Source organism: Artemia franciscana, chromosome 2 (assembly GCF_032884065.1).
Source record: "Artemia franciscana chromosome 2, ASM3288406v1, whole genome shotgun sequence".
In the NCBI taxonomy this organism is placed as follows: Eukaryota; Metazoa; Arthropoda; class Branchiopoda; order Anostraca; family Artemiidae; genus Artemia; species Artemia franciscana.
The window spans coordinates 62,255,198-62,270,006 of record NC_088864.1 but is presented as its reverse complement, the minus strand read 5'-3'; the positions used below and the strand labels follow the sequence as shown (position 1 = coordinate 62,270,006).

At 37.8% G+C, this 14,809-nt stretch overlaps 2 protein-coding genes across 6 annotated transcripts in view; one reads left to right on the top strand and one right to left on the bottom strand.

Annotated features, from left to right (window-relative positions):
- The window catches only part of LOC136043906 (uncharacterized), a 305,479-nt gene extending 295,641 nt beyond the window's left edge, over positions 1-9,838 (bottom strand). For 3 of the 5 annotated variants that reach the window (XM_065728944.1, XM_065728942.1, XM_065728943.1), the window contains exon 1: positions 9,699-9,838. The gene's annotated coding sequence lies outside the window, so the exon portion shown is untranslated. Of the gene's footprint in view, positions 1-9,629 lie in introns of all 5 variants that reach the window. The other 2 variants (XM_065728946.1, XM_065728945.1) reach the window with 2 other exon arrangements.
- On the top strand, positions 2,540-3,451 carry LOC136035350 (uncharacterized). Its single transcript, XM_065717101.1, has one exon. The coding sequence runs from the start codon at positions 2,540-2,542 to the stop codon at positions 3,449-3,451; it is 912 nt and encodes a 303-aa protein (XP_065573173.1).
- Positions 9,839-14,809: the final 4,971 nt, after the last annotated feature.

The following is a 14,809-nucleotide window of genomic DNA, read 5'->3' as shown; positions in this document are numbered from 1 at the left end:
CTTTACCCCTCTCCCACCTGATGTGCAAATATATAGCCCCAATTTGTTTCTTAAGTATATTTTCATCATACTTAGGTATATTGCATTAGGGTTAACCTAACTTCACTTCTTGAGTGGGGCCACTAAAACAGATAAGTACCAGTTTGTTTGTTTTTTTTTTGTTTTTTTTTTTTTTTAGGGGCAGCATAGAAAGTTACGAAAAAATGTGACGATTTTACTGTGTCAACATGCAGCATCGATTTAGTTGACCTTCTTACATAAAGCAAAACTATCAAAACTTTACATTAGGTTCTGCCGAGATTCAAAAAGAAGATTTGTTTTACTTATTATTAGTGTATTCAAATTATAAATACCACGTACGTGGCAGCAGATTCCTATGAGGAACTAGAGCATGGGCATCACCGATGGGGGGTGTAACCCGTGGAAAGCATAAAAAAATATCTAAGCGAGAAAATACAAATATTTCTATCTAAATCCTGATAAAAACAAAGCTCCTGGCGGCACCCCCCCCCCCAAAAAAAAAAAACTCGGAAAATTTCTTACAACACCCATTGGTCAAGGTATCTCGGCAGCTTAATCCCATCCTAGTCATCAACCGAGTAGACACAATCATTTTTGCATATCTCTCTGAGAAGGTAACCTGTTTGTGTAGATCCACAACTGTTAGAAATAAGCGGTAGATGGGGCAATTTTAGAGTGTATAGGGCACTATGAGCCAAACTTTGATTCTTGGTAATTGTCTCAACAGCTTTTACAAGGTCATACTATACAATAAAAGATACTATACTATAAAACTATATACTATATTATACTATAAAAGATAAGTAACTTGCAGTGTTAAAGAGATGTATTCATCCTTTCAGAACCTCCATGTTAATGAACATAAAAAGGGCCCTGGTCAACAGCGACTAAATAGAAAAAAAAGTCTATAAGCGATGCTTATTCCAAAAACGGTCAATCTATTAATTTAGTCACCTATCAAAAGTGCCTTTTAGTATAATATTGTCAGAAGGTGTGTCATTTTACCATTTCTTACCTTTCACTTTATCTTCTTTATATGTGTTGTATCTAGCTTTGTTTTCCTCTTGTCTATCTTTTTTACATTTTGCAACTGATATATTAATTTGCGGCTCTTGATCAACTTCGGGTATTTTCTATTAAAATCCTTTTAAGAAGGAACACTGCTGATTTCTTTTGTTTTCTCATCAGCTTAACCGTCTACTGTTTCATTTTCTATTTTAGTAGTTCACTTTTAATTCACTATTTGGGTAGACTTGAGCCAAGGCCGCATCCAGGGGGGTTAGGGGCTTTGAACCCACCCCTGAAATGTTTACGCGACTCGTAAAAACGTAACAAAAACGAATATAAATTTTTAATACATTTTTAAAAGTATTTTTGTAGCGCCCCTCCCCCAAAAAATATTTTTGTAACCCTCCCCCCAGAAAGAAATCCTGGATAGACGTTACTGCTTCTGACCTGAGTAAGCTCTGACCTGATGTAAGAGGTTCCAGCTTCTGTTTTAAAACTTAATTTTGCACCCTCTTCAGATTTTCCGATGCCTAAATTATGATATTTATGACTTTCACTCGACAGCCCCATCATTGGGCATTTGGTCTACGATTTGTTTATCGTCAACCTCATGTGCTTTTAGTGGATTCAATGTCCCATCAAGGGAAGCAGAAAAAGAGGTATCTTAGTAGAAATTAGGTAGGAAATGCGGTTAGCAGCTGCTTTCCAACTAAATCAAGAGTTAAGAAGGGTTGCTTTCTATCTCCATTATATGGATCATTGGGCTGATCTTGTCCTAAGGGACATAATGAACAGAGGCGCCATTTAGGGGGGGGCAGGGGTTGGCACCTGTCCACCCCAGATTTTCCAGGGGGGCCAAGCTTCCACCGCAAAGGGCACTTTGCCGGCCATAATATTCCATTATGTCCAAGAAACAAGTACAATACCCTGCGCAATTAACACCGAACGGCAAGCCGAAACGGTCATTCAATGCTTCATATTATGAAAAGCACCCGTGGTTGGAGTACTCCGTCCAGGATGATTCTGTTTACTGCTTCTGCTACAGACACTTTAGCGCCACGTCTACTCTTCCTGGGCAGATGTACGGGTCTCTAGACCTTTCATAGACGTCGGCGTGAGAAGATGGAAAGACATCTCTAACGTTCACGATCAACATACTAGAAGTGACCGCCAAAAAGACAGTGCAGTTTCATGGACGAAGTTCAAAGCCATACAAGCCAAGGAGATGCAACCAATCGCGTCTGTTTTAATGACAGACAGAAACTAGGAAATCAAGAAGAACAGAGAGCACGTAAAAGCCTTATTAAAATTAACAGCTCTATTGAGGTGATTTGGGATTGCCTATAGGGGGCACGACGAAACAGAATTCTCGACAAACAAGGGAAATTTCGTCGGGACGTGCAATCTTCTAGCAGAGCACTCTCCTAAGATCTTTAACAAGCTGCAGAGACGGTACGGTCGCTACAAATCCCATGAATTCCAGAACGATCTTATTTTGGTGATCGGTTCCATGCTTCAGCGCACGATAGTGCAAGAATTAAAAAGCACCAAATGCTTTGCCGCTCTGGTCGACGAAACGAAGGGCAACTCGAAGAAAGAGCTGCTCGTCACTCTTCTTATTTACTTCGACGAAGGAAAAGTAAAAGAAAGACCAATCGGATGCTATCACATGAAGAGCCTGGATGCTGAAAGTCTAGCGAATTTCATTCATGACATAGTGACAAGAATTGGACTCGATTGGAACTACTGTGTCGCACAATTCTACGACGGAGAAAGCGTAAGGAGCAGACGATTCTCAGGTGTTCAAGCTCGTTTGAGAGCGAAATCGCCCCAGGCAATCTACATTCATTGCCTTCCAAATAAGCTAAATTTGGTCATTGCGAGCTGTGTTGAATCTGTCGGCAGTGTTGGTTCTTTTTTCTCATTGGTCCCAACTCTATACACAATCATTTCCAACAGCAACACTCGGCATCAGTTGTTTGTTGAGGCCCAGAAAGCTGTTGAACAGCCAGTTCTTGAGCTGGAAAGAAGTGCTGCCACACGATGGTCTTACTGGTATCGATCTGTATCGAAGGTTAGACTTCGATATGAATGCATTTTAGCTGTGCTGTCTGCTGTAAGTGAGGGAGCCGGCGGCGAAGCACGGGCAGAGGCAGCTGGGCTCCAGAAGAAGATGGAATCGTTCCTTGATATCTTCCAATTGCACTACATAGAAGCAATTATGCGAGCGACGAACTCGCTGTCTCAGCAGCTCCAGGCCGTCGACTTGGTTATTTCACGATTGCGCACTCTGATTCAGGCCACAAGAAGCAGACTCACCGACCTGCACTCAGACGCTTCATTCGTACCGCATTTCGAGAAGGCTAGCGAGAGTTCGAGAGTTTGCGACAGAACTCGAAATCGAAGTACCTGCTGTGAATGAACCCGCGACTAGACCCTCCTCTGTTGGTCAGAAAAGACGACCTCAAAGAACTCAAAAGATCACCAGGCTTCTGAAACAATTTTTGACAACTTCGACGCTAGGAAAGAACTTCATCGAATCTGGCAATCGGACTACAACTTTGGCGGATGAAATGAAGCGAGAGTACTTCGATACTTTCGACCGTCTACTAGCCGAATTTGACAGAAGGTTCACAGATAACTTGCCAGTGCTGAGCACACTTGAAGCCTTGGATCCAAGCTCGACCCAGTTTATGGACATAGAGTTGCTCAAGCAGTTTTCTGCTCTTTACGGCGAGGTGCGATATCGACGACATTCTTCTCGAATCTCAAGCTGGTATTACCAAGTGTTTATTGCTTGATGAGGAGAAAAAACCGGAAAACTTCCTAGACATTGTCGACAATCTTCAGGCATTACCACTGGCTTACTCAGCAGTAATTAAAGTACTTCGTATTGCTGCCAAACTTCCTGTGACAAAAGCGAGCAATGAGCGTTTGTTTTCTAGCCTAGAAATAGTGAAAAACTACCTGCAGTCAACAACAGGAGATGATCGTCTCAGTCACCTCCTTTTGATGTTTGCAGAGAAGGATTTGATAAAAAATTTGGACTACGACCAGCTTGTTGACGATTTTGCTAAGATGAAACCTCGGCGGTTCCTCTTGTTACCTTGAGTGTTGTAATATTTTTTTTTCGCTTGTTATGTTTTTTCTTTTTGTAAATATATTTCATCTGATAGATTTCTGCTGAAGGAAAACCGAGATTTTGGTTACAACCCTCAGCATAACAATGAAGATTACTTTCACCGACGTATTGCTTACTTAAATAAAAAAGTTTCTTGCTGAGGAAGGCCAGCCTGTAGTCTGGTTGAATTTTCCACTTTCAGTTTAATCACTTAACCTCGTTGATTGTCATCTTTGTTGTTATAATTAATCTTAGAGGTCAGTGTGGCTGAGTTCCAGATTCGGTTACTGTACATTTCCAAGCAACACACGGCGGCTGAAAATGCGTTTTTACTTAGAATATTCGATCTATGTGCTGCTAAAACCAGCATTTTTCTTACACGACACGAAGTGAATCGGGAGGGGGGACAGATGGAGTTCAGGCCTACCCCAAGATTTGGCCCAAATGGCGCCTCTGATAATGAAGGCTGTGGGAGAGCAGGGAATTAAATGGGAAGGTAAAACTCTTAAAGACTATGACAGAGTTCAGGTTGCAAGAGCTGGCTTGAAAATTAACGTTGTGAAGACGAAGTAAGCCAATTGGACTAGGAATAAATGAAGGTGAAGCGGTGATGTCGGGTAACGAGAAGATTCAACAAAGGGTTAGCTTCACTTACCTGGGTAATATTATTAGCAAAGACGGTGGATACAGTGAAGGTGTAAAAGTAGAACAGGCAAGGCCCAGGTTTTTTTTCGCAGTTGAAAAAGGTTTGGAAGAATAAGAAGGTATGTCTGCGAACCAAGATTTGAATATTGAAAGCTACAGTGATGATGGTGGTCAAGTAAAATTTTGAAAAGTGTGTTCATCGGAAGACGGAGGAGTATTTGTTAGATCTTTTACAGAAGAATTGTCTAAGGAGAGCAATGGTTACCCGTTTGATTAACCACACTTCAAATAATAAGCTGAAAGAAAAATGTTGTTCTATCCATTTTCTCGGTCCAAAATAAGAGAGAGAGAGAGAGAGAGAGAGAGAGAGAGAGAGAGAGAGAGAGAGAGAGAGAGAGAGAGAGAGAGAGAGAGATGGCTGGTACACGTTTTGCGGATGACGGATTTCCAAAGATAGTCCTTTTTCGACCACACATCGAGGGCCAAACGAAAACAGGCCGTCCCGAATGGGGTATGAAGAAGTCCTAAGAAAGGATTGAAATAAAATTGGAAGTTCTTGAAGATAATAGGGAGGGAAGCTATGAATAGAAAGAAGATTGAGCGTGCGTAGCTGTATTGGCCACTGGTGGCTTTATGCTGCGGCGAGTATTTAGTAGTAGTAGTGTTATTAACTACTCTATGAGTCCCAGTTTGCGATAACCATCTCGACGGCCGTTTCTTCTGTTTATACCCCAGTCTTGCAGTCTTCTGCAGAAATTACTTCCGCCATTTTCCCGCCATACTTATTGAAAACATTAGGATGTTTCGACCTTGTAAGCATTCAGCTCAGCTCTAGTAGGAAGTATCCAGCTCTAAGTAGCCAAAGGCTATTTATTCCTAACGACATAGAAAAAACGGAAATCTAAATACAAATACACTTCAAATTGCCCTTGGGGGGCATTTGCGACTTTTTTTTTTCTTTTATTTTTTAGGGCAACAGAGCTACTGACTAATTTCCCAGCAGTAGGGTTGCCATGTGACTTTTTTAGATGCACAAGATGAGTGACCAAATGATGTTAGATATCTTGCTGACGGTTTCATGTAAAAACAATTTGATTCGTTGAATAGATCTAGAAGGAAACTACCCCTATCCCCCGATCCCGTGTGCGCATTTAGCTATGGTAGGATTTAAAAATAATTCAAGGTTTTGAAAGGTGTTTTGAAAGCTGAACTTTTCTTCAGAGCTTGAGTACATTGTTCAGTGAATCTTCATGGTCATGTTACATTTTTTTTAAATATAATATAACTGTTGTATGTACTATAATGATCAATAGCATTTTAATTAGCTGTGCAGATAGAAAAACAAAGAAAAATTGAAATTGTTTCTCTTGGTTAGCAGTGGATGTTCTGATTGCAATGGGTCTTTGAACAAATTCTCAATTTACTGCAAAAGAAATCAAACTAACTTTCACTGCGAATCATAGCTAAATGGTTCTGTCGCGTTTTCAAGCTAATTTTTCAAGATCAGCCCGTTCATGGTAGAAATACGTGACATTAATAAGGTTAAGCTTACATCTCAAAATTTATTAGAATAAGAATAATTGCATGATTTTAGAAGAGGCAGGGATACACTCCCGTGATCTTAATATAAATTCAACCATGCAATTCAGCATGTCTGATACCGCAGGAACAGAATTATTGGAACTTAACCTGAAAAACTAACGAAGTGCAGTATACTCCTTGAGAAGATTTGTAATAATTGATTGCCTGTTGTTTGTTTATTCGTCTGTTTGTTTATTTCTCTGCTGTTTGTTTGTTTACTTTTGTTTTGTTTGGCCCCTTCTATTCTTTACCGTTGGCTTTCTTTCTTTTCTTTTCTGTTAGTTTTCTTTATTTTATTTTCTGTTGGTTTTCTTTATTTTATTTTAAGTTGGTTTTCTTTCTTTTTTTGGTTTTCATAGAACTAGCGGTAGTAGGAGGCTCATTATATAGAAACTGTGGACAGTTGTGCCTTTTTAAATAACAAAAGATATTTTAGCTAAACAAAATGCCATTTTTGGTGAGTTTTTACCGCAAGACAACAAATTCTGCCCTAATTCTCAAATCTGAGCCAAACCCTCAAAACGCCATCAGGGAAAATTCAAAAATATCTACTGATTTCGAAACTCTCCGAGTTAATATTACACACTCCAGTTTCCTAGAAAATATGAAATTCGTTGACCACTGGTGATTGCAGCAGGGAGGGGGGAAGGGCCCGTTCCTCCTCTAGATCCTCAATTTTACCGTAATTCTGGACCCTTCTTATTCAAATTATAAAAATTTTTATTATTATTTTCCCCAGTGACGCAGAAAGGCTAAACGTAAATAAATTAAGCTAGCCTAAATATAAGTGGAGCTATCAATGTTACTGACCCACCCCCATGGGCGTCAATCGGAGAGGGGCAGGGGGCATTTGCTCCCTAGATTTTGAAGACGACTTTTTTTGGTATTTCGATTGGAAAATGGCTGTATGACCAGCAAAAAAAATAACCCCCTAGATTTTGAAAAATATATTTTACCCCCTCCTCTTACGTTATCCGTGTAGTGAGGCTAATCACTATTCGTTGCCAAAGTTCAAATGGTGGTTTATGTTGGTTTGGAATTTAACGTTCTTATTCGGCTAATGTAGCCTATTCGTAATTCAGAGTTGTGTGCAGGCTAAAGTTGAGGTTTAGGCTATATGAACAAAATCCAACAACAAAGTCATACAGAAAGCCGTTGGCTCTGATGGTTCGCTTATTTTGAAACTCATTCCTCATCCCCATTTGGTTCAAAATAAAATATGATAGCCTACTAATTTAAAAAAAAGTGAGATAGCCCATATTGTGAAATAGGTGAGATATAGAATGAAATAGTTTTTAAACCACATTGCCTGTCCATATGTAACTGAACCAAAAATATATTAAGTAAATTTTTAACGTAAAATTTTTAATGATCAGATAGACTATAGCGTTTACTCAGTGGCACCAATCGGAACTGACCCCTTCCCTTGATTTTGAAGAATACCTTTTATGGTATTTTCACTGTAAAAAAAAAATCACCCTCACCCGTAAAATTTGAAAAATAATCTTTTTTCTACCTTTATTTTCATAAAATATATTTTTTTGTGAAGTCGCACCCCTTTAGTAGCTACTATGACAATTGCATCTCAGCCGAGATGGGGCGAGATATAGTTTAAAGCCATACAAAAAACAACAACGAAATATTATTTAGGACTTTATATGGAACCACCAGGGGAAGTGGGGTTCATTGGTCAGGGTAATGACTATTATATTGAAAAGGAGTATAAAATAAGGAATGCGCTAGTTCTATGTTTTATGTATTGTCACTATTCTCGTCAGGAATTAGGGGTGGCTTAGGGTCCATTTAAGTGCTTCAAATTGTATTTTAGAGTGAAGCGATTGTTATATCTAAAAAGACCATATAAAAGTCATCGAGTAGTGTGTTCATCTTGACCCTATGTCAGTTATGAAATCCAAGTATAACCAATGGTCCCCTGGGTATAGGCTATAATTAGCCTATATCTGGTCCTATTAGATAGGTCTGGGTCAAAACTGCAACGAGAGGCGTAGGTAGGGTTTTCAGCACTCAGTAGCACTGTCTCCAAGCATCGTTATCATAATATAACAGAGTATTGACAAAAAAAGTTAGTCTGGCACCTCAGGTCTAGTACAGCCGCTAACCGTCCCTCCGCCCCTAAGTACGCCACTGATTGCAATTGTGTTGATTGTTATAGGCTACTTGCAATCCTGGAAAGAGCATCGAATGAGAAATTGGTAAAGTTATAGCAGTTCATGTAACTGACTTGCCAATAAAGTGAACATACCATTCGATGCCTTTTTTATGCTCTTTACGAATATAATAATTGCTTCTACCATAAGTTATATATATATATATATATATATATATATATATATATATATATATATATATATATATATATATATATATATATATATATATATATATATATATATATATATGGTATGTCTACTCAGGTATTATACGAGAAACACCCGAGATAGCTAGAAGTCAATTAACTAGAATTTTACCCAAAATTGTTTTCAGGTTCATAACTTTGCTCAATTCCATTTTATAAGGTTTTAAAGATATGCAAATACATTTCCTAAATTTTGAAAAAAAACATTGATATGGCTCGCAATTCTACTCAAATAACAAAAATTGCATTTTCAGAACTAAAGGCAGAGAAAAAGCAACTGGTAACTGACAATTAAGGTAAAATGTTGTTTTTTCAAAATTTCAATGGGTATAGACCTGTCATGTAGGCAAATTTCAGGGCCCTCTAGAGGGAGAAGGAGTGGAGGTAGGTACTTTAAAACACCTTCCCGGGACATACTCTGGCCTGTGGACCCATCCCTGAAAGTTTCATTTTCCTAACCAAAACCCTTTCCGAGATAGCAAGAAGTCAATTAACTAGAATTTTACCCAATTTTACCCGAATTTTACTTCAATTAAGCAGAAGATCTATTTTGCAAGGTTTCACTCTTATAGCACACATATTTTTAAAGGTCATCAAAGGTCAGGGCCCTCTAGAAGGAGAAGGAGTGGAGGAAGTTTCTTCAAAAGACCTTCCCTGAACATACTTTAGTCTGTAGATTCATCCCTGAAAGTTTCATTTTCCTAACCCAAACCCTTTCTGAGATAGCAAGAAGTCAATTAACTAGAATTTTACCCTTGTCTTGTGATAGCTGCTATTCAGAACATAGACTCTATTTGTTGTCCTCCCCCAATTTATTTCCGTGTGCACTATTTTTAGAAAGGCATACCCCCCCCCCGCCTCTTGTTTTTCTTTTACCTGAGGCAAATATGAAATTTAAACTAATATCCTATACGCAGTAGCCCATTGAAAATGCAAGAATCCTACTTCGCTAAAATTTCCACTGCTTCCGTTTATCCTATTTCTTAGGTTTTAATCCAACTTAATTTCTGAATTGTAGTAAGCACCAAACTTTATAGTGAGAATATCCTCACCTGAACAACATTAAACATAGACTAAAGAAGTATATGGTTCGCATCCGAGATCATCCAGCTACAGCTAACGTTGTTTCCAAATCCCTGAGAGCGTTTATAAATTAACGTCACTAACTCGTTATGCTTAATGATTTTTACGTTTAAATAGACTATCAACCATAAACAAAGACATGCGTGAATAAGCAAAAATAAAAATAAATGATTCTAAAGTTGTTTAAATTGGGTATTTCAATTTATTGACTGTGGTATATTGGCAAAAACTCAAATTACTTTTTTATTTGAATCTAAATAAAACTAAATAGTTTCTCGCTCAAAATTTTGCTTATAGTGAGGTTGACAGTATCATCGATTGACACCATTGATTATGCCATTATTGATTATTGAAATTATTGTGTTGACATTATTGACTGTAGTTGCTGATATTAGTAACGACAACACTAATATTTTTGCCAAAATTATTGACATTATTCTAACAACAATACTGACATTATTGACCCTGGTATGTTGGTATGAACTCAAACTATTTTTTTTTCTTTCTAAAATCTAAACAAAACTAAATGGTTTCTCGCTCAGTATTATAAAGTGAGTGAGTCACGGAAATATTATAAAGTTCTGGAAACTACTTTCAACATTCAAAATACTAATTTCATCATTCCTAAAAGCAAGCCACTTTACTTTGCCTCCCTTCAAACCATTTTCTAGATTTTTTGGGAGGGGTACTTTCGTTCAGGGGCAGCTCACAAAAAAAATAATTAAAGGACGCCACAAAAATGTGCTTATATGCATTTATTGTTAGCCTACTTTTTTACAAGCTGGACGTAAATTTCTAGGAGGTTCAAACCCCCCAGAATACGAACATACTCCCCCCCCCCTTATGGAGAAAATGACTAAAAGTCATTAAATCTTAACGAAAACCACACCGTCAGATTCAGCGTTTATTTGTTTGTTTGTTTGTTCTTTTTTCTTTTTTTTTCAGGGGTGATTGTATCGACCCAGTGATCCTAGAATGTTGTGAGAGGGCTCATTCTAACGAAAATGAAAAGTTATAGTGCCCTTTTTAAGTGACCAAAAGAATTGTTATCCATTTTTTAGAGTTTTGGTTACTATTGAGCCGGGTCGCTCCTTACTACAGTTCGTTACCACGAACTGTTTGATTTAATGGCAAACGGTGAACAAGAGAGTGACACGTAACGTAAAGAAACGTAAACGTAAACGAGTGAAACGTAAAGAAGAGAGTGACACTATTTTAAGCCTAAAGAGTATATCTAATTTTGGGCTTTACCTTGTCCATTGGAGGGGGAAAGGGTAAAGTAAACTGATTCGGTTTTAAGAATGATACAAGTAAGTATATTATAATGTTTTAAAGTAGTTTCTAGAATTTTGTAGTGCTCTTATGAAGAGTCGAATAACTAAAGGTTTATTAGGATTTGCAATGTCTTTTGTAACTTTTTTGCCAATTAAATATTCAAAACGATCAAAGAAGGAATTCGAAATTACCGTCTTGGGATGAGTGGTGAGATGTAAGGAAGACGAGAGACTTGGTCTCTGCAAGGTCGCTGCTTTAGTGCTTTCACTTTGTTTTTATTCATAGAGCTATATCTATGAATTTTTCAGTGACAAGTCCAGTTTTGGAGCCAAAATTTGACCTTCGTGATTTGAAAGTAAACATTTGAATCATAGAAACATGTTTTCTTCTTATTTTCCATATCTTTGCTGAAAAACACACTGAAAAGTCATATCAAGAGCTATATATGTGAGTTTTTCGCGGAGAACTCTAAGGTTTTAGGCCAAAGCTTAATGTACCTGATTGAAGGGTATATATTTGAATAATAGAAACGTATTTTCTTCGGATTTCGATAGAAAAAACAGTGAAAAGTTAAATTAAGCGCCATATATTTGAGTTTTTTTTTACGGAGAAGTCCAAAGTCAAGGCTCATCCTCACTGATTAAAGGGTACGCATTTGAATCATAGAAACCTATTTTCTTCGTATTTGTATATTTTCCTTGTAAAACATACTGAAAAGTAATATAAAGACTTTTATCTGTGAATTTTTCATTGAGAAGTCAAATTTTTGGAGCCAAGTTTGACTTCCCTGATTGAAGGGTAATTTTTTTAAAAAATTCTAAAATCTTATTAAGATTTTTTTGGCTAAAAAAAAAATCATTCTTTGATCTAACAATCTTTTTTTCTTCTTATTGCTCTTCTTTTTTTGATACTTTTCGAAGTCTTTGTTGTTGTTGATATCTTTCGTTTCCTACCTGGGTAGAGACTAATAAGTGAATGCCGACAACGCACACTTTTTAACCTGTTTTACTGAGATTTTATTTGTTCACCAACAGCTCTTGCTGAAAATCTAATATTTTCCTTCAGACTTCACTGAAATATTTACCTAAGCCCAGTCCTGTAGTGTTGAGGCAGAGAAATTTGTTGCAGCTGGTACAATATATTTCTTGGCAATGGGTAGTGCTGAACGAAATAGCCTAGCAAACCAAGGCTATAGCCAGACATTGTAGTACGGCCCTTTTAATAGTCCAATCCATGACCTATTTGACGGGGACTCAGAGCAGCAAAATAAAAATCAATGACAGGACAGACAAATGGAATTCTTCTCCTGTTCAGCTTAAGTAAAGGGTTGAAAATGACATGTAATGACACACAAGTCCTTTGTCACAGCTAAAAGATCAGCAAGTTCTTTTCTTAGTTTTATCTGACAGAGTTCCAAACATGAAGTGTTTAAAGGAACATACTGGAGATGTCTTATATTATAATGATGAACACTGTTTTTTATCCCTTTTCTCTCTAGAATACGTAAAAGGGTGACATTTGAATTAACAATTCTCGATAGCTCCACAAGTGAATTGTGAATAAATATACGACTATCTGAGGACTAACGAGGTGCGTAGTATGCATAGATAACATGGTCCTTGCCACTAAAAGATATTGCTTTAAACATGGCAATCTAACGATGAAATGGCAAGTTTCCTCTGTTCAAATAAAGACAATGGACGTTTTTAGTTTATAAATTTATTTTTAAGAAAGAAAGGTTAAAAAAGCTGTGTGTGATAATTTGACCCCAGAGGGTGTCATCAGGGCTTGTAAATTGTTCGAAGCTGGCCTCAATTGCTAGGAGTCATCAGAATAAACGCTAATTCGGGTTTCTGCATTGATTTTAAACGATCTATTTTAGAGTACACGAATACTTTACCGGAAAATGCCATATGTGTGATAACACCTGCTTGATAATGCAGTGTGTCAGAAATTCAGTGTCACAGGCTTGGAATTATCAAGGAACATCGCAATCTAGCAATGAAATGGCAAGTTTGCAATGTTCAAATAAAAACAATGGTTATTTTTTAGTTTAAAAATTTATTATTGAAAGAAAAAGGTTGAAAAACCAACAGTTGTGATAATTTGCCCTTGAAGGGTGTCATCTGGGCTGAAAAACTGTGTCACGTGGGCCTCAATTGCTAGGAGTCATCAGAAGAACCGCTAACGGGATTTCTTTTAAAGTTTAAACGATGGATTCTAGCGTAAACGAGTATTTTGGCAGGAAAATACCCAAAAAATCCCATATGTCTGATAATACCTTTTAGGGGGTGCCGTGTGTCAGTCCTTCAGTGTCAAAGGCAGGGAATTTGTAGAAAATAATACCTAGAAAAAATGAACAAAATATAGATTAAATCTTTAGATCTCAAGTCTTTTGCACCATTATCTAAGAAAACTCTCTAATCGTTCTCTAAGAAAGATCCTTTAAAATGCCAAGACCATATCACCAAGAAGTGAAGAATCGCTTTGTCTGGGTTTATTCAGGTTTTTTTGATCCTCAGGAATGCCTTCGCTTAAACTCTTTTTTCTGTTTTGTCTACATGATAATTCACCTCTGTTGTTTACGTCGCCCTGGTAACGTGGAAAAGCAATAGGGATATTATAGTTCCAACCAAGTGCAAATCTATGATGTAACATCAGGTGGTCTGCGATTGGGGGGCAATGGATATGAAACATACGATTCATATTTTATCGATCCGATCAAAACTCCAGTGAATTTCCCGATTGGGAAAGAGCTTATCATGTAAAAAGTATTCTACGACTAAAAATATTAGAAACGCTTTCATGGTCCAGATGTCCAAGGCGCATTCCATTGAGGGGTAACACTTTTCGAATTCTAATGTGGAAAGAACCATTAGAATATGAAGGTTCCATGAGAAGAAAAAGGAAAAATGAAATCTCTTAAAGTATCACGTAACACTTTCGAGTACATCGTCATTACTTAATACCCCACGTGTGTGTCCTCCACAGTTAAAAGCGGGGATCCCCGACGCAGCCTGAAGAAACAAGTCACGTCAGAATGTATTATCCTTACCATAAGTAAACATTCCCCTGTTACTTAACAACCAAAGAATTCTTGAAACATTTTGAAAAACGTCTTGACGGTGAAATTGATTGCTACACCCCCCCCCAAGAGAGTTGGATGCTAGGGCCTCCATTGGAATTGGCTGCTAGGTATCTCAAATGGAATTGATTGCTAGTACCACTAGGGCCCCGGCTGAAATAGTTGCTAGGGCCCTGGTGGTTTTGTTAGGGACATGATGAAATTAGATGCTAGGGCCCCAAAAAAATTGGATTCTAGTGTCCCTCCGGTAAAATTGAATGACAGGGTCACCGGTGGCTAGGCTAGGGGGCCTCAGTGTAATTGGATGCTAGGGCCCCAACAGAATTGACTACTAGGGGCCCCGTTTGAATTGGATGCTAGGGTTCACCATAGCTATGTTCCGGCGTCTTTAAGGTCCTCCACTATTTCCTCCTGAAGATTTTTTAAGTAATTAACACCTGTATCTCTTAGAAAACATTCCTTACTATGTAAAATGAACCTGTGTCTTGAAGAAGTTTAAACAAAGTCTCGGGGCTGGGATTCAAAGGGATAGGGATGACTTTAAGATCAGTGAGGCCTCACTACTTTGGATGAAGACTGTAGCTGGGTTAACTTTTAATATATTCTTTTGCTA